At 60.5% G+C, this 9,893-nt stretch overlaps 1 protein-coding gene across 2 annotated transcripts in view; it reads right to left on the reverse strand.

Annotated features, from left to right (window-relative positions):
* PCDH12 (protocadherin 12) overlaps positions 1-5,044 on the reverse strand; it is a 10,162-nt gene extending 5,118 nt beyond the window's left edge. The window contains exons 1-4 of one of the 2 annotated variants that reach the window (XM_056347961.1): positions 2,853-5,044; positions 1,943-2,288; positions 1,309-1,403; positions 214-365 (exon numbers count right to left, since the gene is read on the reverse strand). In XM_056347961.1, coding sequence (XP_056203936.1) covers positions 214-365; positions 1,309-1,403; positions 1,943-2,288; positions 2,853-4,849 — 2,590 coding nt within the window. In that variant the 5' untranslated portion in view covers positions 4,850-5,044. Of the gene's footprint in view, positions 1-213; positions 366-1,308; positions 1,404-1,942 lie in introns of both variants that reach the window. The other variant, XM_056347960.1, reaches the window with a different exon arrangement.
* Positions 5,045-9,893: the final 4,849 nt, after the last annotated feature.

Below are 9,893 nucleotides of genomic sequence, written 5' to 3' on the forward strand. Positions count from 1 at the left end.
AAACTGCCTGGTACCAAAAGCATAGGATGCTCCATACATGCTGTCCCGGCACCTGCCACTGTCAGAGCCCCCCCTAGGAGCCGGTGTGCCACGGCTCGCTGCAGCCAGCCAGGTTTATCTTCTGAAGTGGGGTTAGTGTGTCATTTGAGGAGATCCCGCTGTTGGAGCCCCCCCACCAGCCCCAGTGTGCTCCTAGTCGCATGGGCACCTCACCTGCCTGCGGCTCCAGGAGGGTCTCCAGCTCCTCTCCCACCAGCTGCTGCACGGAGAGTTCAAACCCACTCTCGGAATCGCGGTCCTCTGCCTCGCTCTCGCCGTGCCCGCTGTCCTTCGTGCTCAGGCAGTCGGTGTCCAGCCCCGCGGCCCTGCCGCAGGGACCAAAGCACTCGAGTCACACTTCAGCTCTCAGCACAACGCCGCGCCACCGATTACTGGGAAGGTGGTTGTCTTTATCCCCCACAAAATGGCCCAGAGGTGGGGTGTGGGCATCCTCTCCGTGCATCATTTACAGTACCAATGGCATAATCATTTCAGTCCCCGCCAATTAATGAGTTTTGGCTTTACTTGGTGGTTTGGGTTTTTTTAAACAGCAGATTGAAATGATGATGAGAAAGGTGGTGAAAGCTTTGTCTGCCCATGACCTGGGCAGGTGAGGACAGGGGGACATGGCAAGGCGGTGGTGAAGCCCTGGCATCCTCAGGAGCATTCACCCAGAGACACCAACACCATAAAGACCATAAAGTTTGTCTCTGGGAACACCATCAGCACACAGTTGGGATCTCTCAGTCCTTCCCATCCCTGCTAGCAGCACCTCCCTCACCAGCCTCCTGGCACAGGGACAGATGCCCCAAACTTGTCACCAGGCAACAGCATCTCTAAGAAAGTACCCAGAGACAAGAGAAAACTCATCCTTGTGCTGCTGCCTCCAAAGCTGGGACCCTCTGTGCTCATGAGTGCACCTCTCCATCGCACTTGAACACACTGGTGTTCCCCTGGTGAGGGCAGGCAGATGGTCCGTGGCCATGGAGGAGCTCAGGTGACCTCGCCCCAGGGAGGAGGCAAAGAGCAGCCCTAGGAGGGAGGTGGATACCAACGGGGAGCCAGGACTAGAGGAGCACATCCATCCCCTGAAGGGAGGACCTACATCCCCAGTCTCAGGTCAGCAAAACTGGGGACAAGGTTTTTGCCTTGTGTGCTGCCCTGGTGTCTCCTGCCCTTGGAGGCTCTTAGGGCCAGTGGGGCTGGCAGGGGCAGGAGAGACACAGGGACACGGGGCGTGGGGAAGGGAGGGCTGAGAGCCAGCCTTACCTGCTGCCGTTCTTGGCCGTGTATTTGTTTCCCCTGTGGTTTGTTTTGGGCTGGAACTGGCCCTGGTGCAGCAGGGAGAGCAGCTGGGAGATTTGCTGTAAGGCAGGAAAAGCCTGTTGAGCCCCGACGATCGCCACTCAAGCTGCTTCCTGCCAGGACGTCCCCTCCGAGCCCCCCGGCCTTTTTATAGCGTTTCCTCCTCCCGCAGATGGCCCAGCATCCCCATGCAGGGGGAAAAACAAGCGGCTGGGCAGCCCACCTGGCCCCCGTGCCTCCCCTGCGCGGTCTCTGCCGGCCATTCCCTCCCGGGGGAAGCGGGCACAGGGTTGTCCCCTTCTCCCTGAAACAGCCATCCTCCACCCCAGCTCCTGGGGTGTCCTGGTGGGTGTGAGGAGACCCTGCCCGTGGTGGGGTGGCCACTGGTCCTACCCAGCCCCTGCTGCTGGGGCACCTCTGCCCAGGGCTGGGAGAAGAGAAAACCAAAGACCATCAGGTTGCACATTCCCACCGCCCCAGAGTGTGCAAGACCTGGGCAAGGAAGGATTTGGGGCAGGGGCTGGGGGGCTGGGGGGCTGGGGGGCTGGGGGGAGGGGAAGGGGTGCACACCTTCAGCAACGCACAGGGCAGCCCCTACCTGCACCGGGGGCGACTCCATCGCAAACTCCCCAGTGGGGCTCTGCTCCGCCAGTGCCACCAGTGACAACCGGACCAGGCTCCTGAGGATGTGCTGGTGGGGCTGTGGCTGCCCAGGTCCCCCAGCACCCACGGGCTTGCTGGGTGGCAGTGGGGGCTGTCCCGCGGGCCCCTGCAGTGGCTTCACCAAGCTCTTGCAGTGCGGTGGTGCATCTGGGGGACTCACAGCATCTTTCGACGGATTTTTCTGTCTGTGGGGTTGGCATGGTCGACGCTGCAGGATGGGCAGGTTGAAGGTCCCCTGCTGCTCATCTGAGTCTTTTTGGGTCCTCTGATTTCTCAGGGTCCTGTAGAGAGTGGGGGTGAGGTGGAGGGGAGGCTGTGGGGAACCCCCCGGCACAGGGGCAGCTGTGCCGGGCAGATCCTCCTGGCAGGGACGGGGGAGCTCAGCCTCCTGGGGCCGGCCCCGGAGCAGCGGGACGAGGTGGATGTCGGTCTTCTGGATCTGCCTGTGCGGCTTCTTGAGCTGCTGCTGCCTGCGGGCATCCTCTGCCTCCCTGCAGTTGTATGCCATGCCGTCCTTCTTCTCCTTCTTACGCAAGGACAGGGTTAAAGCCAAAAGGAGAAGGCACCCGCCCAGGACAGCAGCCAGGCAGATAAAGACTACCAGGTACGGGCTCAGCCAGCTGGGATCCTGGGCTGAGATTTTGGAGAATGCCCCCTGATGCCGGAAAACTAAGTGGACCCGAGCCAGGCTGTGCAGGGGGATGTCCCCCTTGTCACTCACCCGGACCACCAGCTCCTGCTCGCTGCCAGCAAGGCTGCTGGCGTTGCTGGCATTGAGGAAGACCTGCCCCAGGAAAGGGTCCAGGATGAAGAGCCCAGCATCATCCCCACCCACCAGATCATACCGGAGAGCCCCATTGATACCAGAGTCGACATCCCTGGCCGCGATGGTGAAGAGGAAGGGAGTGCTGGTACATGACACATTGGTCACTGCTGCAGTCCCTTGGGTGCTCCCATTCCCAGGGACCACCCAGAAGCACCCCGTCTCTGCATTGACCAGGACGGACAGCACAGCTGTGCCTCCCACCAGCGCTGGCGTGGTGATGACAGGTGCGTTATCATTGCGGTCGAGCACAGCCAGCCTGATGGAGACGTTGGATGCCAGCCGGGGATGCCCACCATCCTCAGCGGTCACCAGGAACTCCAGACTCCTCTCCTGCTCATAATCAAAAGCTTGGAGGGCAAAAACATCCCCAGTGGTGGGGTCAATTGAGACCAGACCCAAAGCAGAGGAGTCCGGGATGCTGTACGTAATTTTCCCGTTGAAATCCAGGTCAGGGTCAGTGGCACAGACCGTGAGCAAGAAGGCAGGTGCTTCACTGTTCTCAGCAACAGCAACCTCATAGGCAGCCTTCTCGAAGGAGGGGGCATTGTCATTGACATCGCTGATGCAGATGGTGAGGTGCTTCAGCACGGCCAAGGAGTGGTCACCCTGGTCCCGCACCACCAACGTCAGGTTGTACTCGGCACGCAGCTCCCTGTCCAGCGTGGTGTTGGTCATCAGCATGTAGCTGTGGCTGTTGGTCCTCTTCAGCCTGAAGTGCTCGTACCCTTGACTGAGGGAGCAATGCACTTGCCCATTGCTTCCCGAATCAGGGTCGCTGGCCGTCACCAGAGCCACGAAGCTGTCTTTGGGGAGCGCTTCCGAGAGCACAGGCGCCCGCGCGGCCCAGGTGACATGGACATCAGGAGCGTTGTCATTGACATCCAGGACTTTGACCAGGATCTTGCAGTGTGCCGGAATGGGGTTTGCACCCAGGTCCCGGGCTTGCACATCCAGCTCGTAGGCATGGGTTTCCTCGTAGTCCAGTGGGTGCTTCAGGAAGATGCTGCCCGTGCGGGCGTTGATGCCGAAAGCGTTTAGCACTTCCAGGGGTGCATGCCTGCTCAGGCTGTACTCGATCTCCCCGTTGGGACCCTGGTCGGGGTCAGTGGCTGTGACCGTCACAAGGAGGGTCCCGGGCAGAGCATCCTCCCGAACCTCGACCGTCAAAGAGCTCTCTGCAAAGACGGGGCTATTATCATTGGAGTCGAGAACAATTACTTTAATTAAAGCGGTACCTGATTTTGGTGGCTCCCCATGATCAGCAGCCGTCAGCACAAGGTCGAAGGAGGAGTGCAGCTCCCGGTCCACTTCTTTAACGACAATGAGCTCTGCATGCCTTGTCCCATCAGAGCTGGAGACAACCTCCAGAGAAAAATGCTCACTGGGGGAGAGGGTGTAGGAGCAGTGGGCATTGGGGCCAGCATCAGCATCCAGGGCTCGATCCAGTGGGATCCGCGTCCGCAGGGATGCGCTCTCTGACATCTCCAGCTCCAGCTCGGGCGTGGGGAACTGTGGCGCATTGTCATTGATGTCCAGCACTTGCACAGCCACATGAATCAGAGCCAGGTTTTGGTTGGCCAGCACATCGAACGAGACCCAGCAGGGATCACTGTGCCGGCACAGCTGCTCCCTGTCCACCCGCCCAGCCGTGCTGAGCACCCCATCCCTGCTCCCCACGTGCAGTGGGAACCTCCCGGGGGTCTCCATCAGCTGGAAGGTATCCACTGTCTCGCCACTCTCGCCCTCCTCAAAGTGCTCAGCCAGCGTCCCTATCACCGTTCCCAGTGGCACTTCTTCAAACACCCGGTACTGCACCGTGAACGTGGCCACCTCCTGGGCATCGGCGGAGAGGAAGAGGTACCACCACAAGGCTGGGAGATGGAGAGCGGAGCGGCTCAGCAGCAGCATGATGCTGGCAAAGCCCAGCACCCCACTGCCCCGGCCCGCTGCTGTGGGCTTGCCCGCCTGCCGCCGCATACCCAAACGGTCCCTACGGCGACTGCACATCCTTGGCATCCTCTCCCATCTCCAGGTCCTGTGGGTGCCAGCCACCGGTTGGAAAGGAGAAAAAATCCTGCGTGAGTCTGGCGGCTGTCCCCCACGCTGCCATCATCAGGGGACAGCCAGGAGAGCCAGTTGTTCCCCAGGCTGAAAAACTCAGCCCGGAGCAGAAGGGACTGTCACCACCACTGCCTCAGCCGGGGAGCAGCAGCCAGGCCAGGAGGTGGACCAGCGTGTTTCCTATGGAAACCCCACCTACAGGAAAAGGGAGGACCGGGCTGGTACAAAGCGGGGTGGGGGCTCGTGGGGCAGCGCGGCTTCCCAGCTGGGAGAGGGGTGTGAAAGTGCCCTCTGTTCCCAACCAGCAGGGACCACCACCTCCGCCTGCTGTCACCTGTAAAACGTATTTTACAGAGGTCCTGCAGGCAGACCCTAACCCATCTGCAAAGCCTCCTGTGTGCCTCGGGAAGACATCTGCAGGGACCGGTGATGATGGACTTCAGCTCTTGCATTAACCCAGAGGCTCGTTCCCCATGCTGGTAGATTACTGACTTCATTTTGCCTAAATCCAGCACACAATCCCTGCTCCTTGCTGTCAGTTTTGATGGCAACATGCCCATGTCACCTTTTTCTACATATGGCTTTTGATTATGTCACGGCTTCATTTTCACCTGGACACACCAAAATGAGCTAATGAATCACTGGGAGCGTTGCCACATCAAACACAGGCAGGTGGGCACAGGGGAAGAAAGGAGGCGCTGGCAGATGTGACCTGCGTCCTGTCAGGCCTCTCCCCATCCCCTGCATCCGTCTGGCCTGGCCAGCCCCCCCGGCTTGGCACATGCTCTGTCTCCAGCTTGGCTCCGCTTTGATTTCCCCAGCCTCACTCCTCACCCAGCGCTGATTCAGCACCACCAAATCCCTTCTTTACCTTATTTCAGAATCTCACCCCGAGCCCCCACGCTGGGACAGCCTGTGCAGCCGTACCCCGCTCCCTGGCCAAGCTGTTCCATGTGTTCCTCCTAAGAAAGCACGGGAGCGGGCAGCGGGCTGCCTGCAGAGCCCAGGTACCCCAGCCTGGGCTGCACTTTGGGTCTGGAAGGCATTCGGGACCAGGAAGGTCAGTGCAGAAGCTTCCTTGGCCGTTACGGAGAGCAAGAGCATCCTCGTGGCATGGTTTGAGCCCCACCAGCCACATCATCTTTGTTCTGCCCCCCATGTCTACCAGGCAGCTACTGGTATCCCACCAATGCCCATCTTGCCCTTGTCCTGCTTTTCCAGCCTTGATGGGCACCCCATCCTATTCCCATCCCTCCTTGCTCCTCTCACAGCTTTCTTCACTTTATTATGGTAAATTTTAATGCCACAATGAACAGCGCCAGCAAGCCCACCCCAGTGCCGACCAGCCGGGTCAGTGCCACCGCTCAGCACACCGGGGGGATGGAGCAGCACAGCTCAGCCGTGGCAGACCTGGTGCTGCTATCCCTGGGCTCAGTCCCAGCGCCAGGTGACCTTTGCCAAGTCATTTCCCTGCTTTGTGCTTTCGTTTCCTCCTCAGCTGAGCAAAGCCAGCACACTGGCTCTCCCAGAGGGATGCTCCGGCGCTTGCTGCTGCCCGCAGAGCTGCGGATGGAGAAGCGGATGTCTCCCAGCCCGTGCCCTGCTTTTGGGGGGTGGGGGGTGGAGGTTACTTCCTTCTGGGGGGAGTCTCATCCTTCCACCTCCCTTTTTTTATGCCTTCCCTTTCAGGGATGGAGAGGAACAGAAGAACCACACTGAAATATCACCAAGGAAAGGAAATAAATATTACACCTGAGAACTGGGGGGTTCCCCAAAGAGCCCTGCAGGACCTCTCCTTCTCCCCGCCACCTCCCAAGCCACCTGCAGAACAAGCCAGCCTCACCACGTGCCCCATGTTTAACCCACCACTGGTGTAATGGGAGGCCTGTTCCCCCCCAGCGCTGCGCCCACGTGTGCTGGACCCTGCTTGGTGGAGCCCCCCCCCCCCCCCCAGCTGGGGGGACAATGCCCCTTAGGCTGCTGCAGCCCCAAACGGCTCCTTTTCCTCCCCAAAGGCAGGGAGGCAGATGGGGGGTTGGGCACCAGTTTTCTCAGCCACCACAGGGAGGGGCTGATGTGACAGTCCCGGCGCTGGGATGAGAAGTCACAGTCACCAAGATGAGGGCGATGACCCCCCTCCGAGCACTGTTGCCACCCCCACCCCCCCCAGGCCGTCCTGTCCCCATTCCAGCTGTACAGATACCAGCACCGGTGGCAGATCTAGACTGCCCAGGAGACAAGGAGCTGGAGGAGCTAATGCATTAATTATTACGATGCTTCAGGAATAAATCCCTGTAGACCAGACCTGTGACCCCAGGCCATCAGGCCATCGGCAGTTTGCAGGGAAGGTGGCTGCAGAATGCTGCAAAAGCATTGCTGAGCTGCAAACCATGCGGCTGCGTCTTGGGGGAAGATGGACAAAGTAATGCTGACAAAGAAAATAGAAAAGAAAGATGGAGTTGAGCTAAGACTTGCCAGAAGCATCGACAGTAAAATGGGATCTGGTGCTAGAAGCAGCACAGGTCTCCTGCTCACGCACAGGCAGGTTTCCAACGTGCAGGTTCTTCAAGACCTCCATAGACAATGTGTCTATGAACATAAAATCTCCCCCCTAGGAGCTGGCTGCACCTCAGACCTTCATTTAAAGCTCGGGAAGAGCATCAGTTCTATCCAGTTATTGCAGCAGTAGTCTTCAGCTTCTGTGTGATGCGATTAGTGCCCGCAGCAGATGTAAATGCAACGTGCTGGTGTGAAATCCATCTCCTCTGACGCCCAGCTGGTCTCCCGGCTCCAGAGCACGGACACAGGGACACCCGAAGCTCCCGGGGTGCAGAGCTGCACTCGAGGCACCACACGCTCACCATCCATCACACGGCAGAGCAGCCCGGCCATTACTTCGGGTGCCGAGGCACAGGGGGGATCTGCACGCCGGGTTTGCCGGTTTGGGCTGGCTTGGCCTGAGCTGGGAACCACACGCTGCACTGCACATCGCCAGTGCCAGCAAAAGGAGAAGGGAAGAAAAACTTCTTCCAAATCCAATAATGAAAAACAACATCCAAGGGAGAAGAGTTCAAAACGAGCACGGCTAAAGACGTACCAGGCTTGGGCCTCATTCGGGTGCTCGGGGCTCTGCCGGGGCGCTCTGCCAGGCTCAGCTCCGCGCCTCGGAGCACCAGCCCCAGCAGCAGGATGGCTGCGAGTCTGGATGGAGCAAGTGGAATACGGCTGCTGTTCACGGGCTGGTGCCTCACCGGGCAGCGCAGCTTTTTCCTCTCAACTGTCCCAGTTTTCAGCCCTTCAAAGACAGGATTCGCTTCTCTAGAAGCATCGCTCCCTTTTCAGCAGGAAAAAGGGTTTTCTCAATCCGTCCCTGTGCGTTTGCTGTCTGGGGCGCTGGGTGCAGGTGCACAAGGCAGCCCAGGACCTGCCCGGGCCGCAGCTGCCTGCGGGGGCTGGGGAGGCTCCTGGGGGGCTCTGCCCGGGGGGAAGGACGTTGTTCCCCCTCTCACCCCGACCGGCGAGCGCACAGACCTGCAGGAGGCGGATGGACCTTCGCTCAGGGGCCCGTGGCTCATCTCCATCAAACCAGACGGTGATGCTGACCGCGAGCGACCTCCACACGCCGCCAGGTCCGGCCCCCCACCCGCCAGGTCCCCTCTGGGCCGGGCTGCTCAGCACCTCATCCTGCATCGCAGCGAAGACCTCCCTGTACCCGCTTCCAGCCCCCCCCCCCCCCGCCAGCAACGACCCCCTCGCACCGGGGAGCCCGAGCCAGGGGCATCCCCCCGCAGAGGGGCTCCCACGGAGAGGGCATCCCCCGCAGAGGGGCTCCCCTCGCTGCGGGCTCCCCCCACCCCCACCCCCCCCGCCTGCAGCTGCTCCCTCCGCCAGCAGAGCCCACTGCTGCTCCACGCTCGGCTCTGCCGCAGCCCCCGGGCTCCCCCCGTCCCGGGCAACGAGGCGCAGGGAGCCCCCAGGCCCTCGGCAAGCAACAACCCCCCCTCCCCCCCCTTCCCCCCCAAGGGTCCCCGCCCCCCCCCCCCCTCCCCAGCAGAGGCCCAGGGTGGGCTGAGCTGGCTGCCAGCTCCGCGGGCGGTGATGGCCGTGCTGCCCCTCCCCCCCAGCCCCTGCCGATGCTCCGGCCCCCTCCCCCAGCCCCGCACCCCCCGGGCAGCCCCGAGCGGAGCCCCCCGCCCCCAGCGCCCCCCCACCCCCCCCCCCGCCGAGCGGGGCGCTCCCCTGCCCCGGTGCCTCCGCCCGCTCCTGCCCTGCGCCCCGGGGCTCCCCGGTGCGGGGGGGGGGGGGCGATAAGGGGAGTTCCTGCTGCTCTGGGCGCATACAAAGGTTACTGTTAAGGAAGGGAAGAAAGTTCTAAGTGAAATAAATTGGAACAAGTTCTGCGTTTGAATAGAGAGTGATATCGTTACAATAATTTGCACCCGCAGCCTCTGCCACTGGCGAACCCTGATGTATTTTACAAAGATTTGTGCTACAAAGAGCAATCCTGTAAGCGGGTAGCGGTAGAGCTGGCCAAATATAAAGGAGGAGAATCTATAAAAAGGACATTTTATTGTGCAGGAGGAAGCAATGAGAAGCGGAGCTGAGATGCAACCCTTGGTGTCCTGCCGGAGGAGGAAGCTGGCAAAAGAGCATCGCTGCTTTATATGATCTAGTTTGCCATTATGAATCTTACAGTAATTTTTTTCCCTGTATTTCAAAAGGTTATATCTCAATATCTGTTTGCAAATGAAATACATGGCAAAAATCCCCAAGGCCGTAACGTAACTTCAACAGTAGATCTTTCAGAGAGGGCCGTATGGTGCCGGGGCTGCTGGCACCTCCCGGGCTGGGGGCTCGGGGCGCAGGACCCGGCCGGGGGAGCAGGACCCCGCTCCCCACCAGCGTTACTGGGGTTTGGGTTGACAGCCTGAGCTACCTGAACATCACCAAGCGCTTTGCAGCGCGGGGCTCCCCGCTCCGCTGCCGTGTAAGTGATAGA

Source organism: Falco biarmicus, chromosome 8 (assembly GCF_023638135.1).
Source record: "Falco biarmicus isolate bFalBia1 chromosome 8, bFalBia1.pri, whole genome shotgun sequence".
NCBI lineage: Eukaryota > Metazoa > Chordata > Aves > Falconiformes > Falconidae > Falco > Falco biarmicus.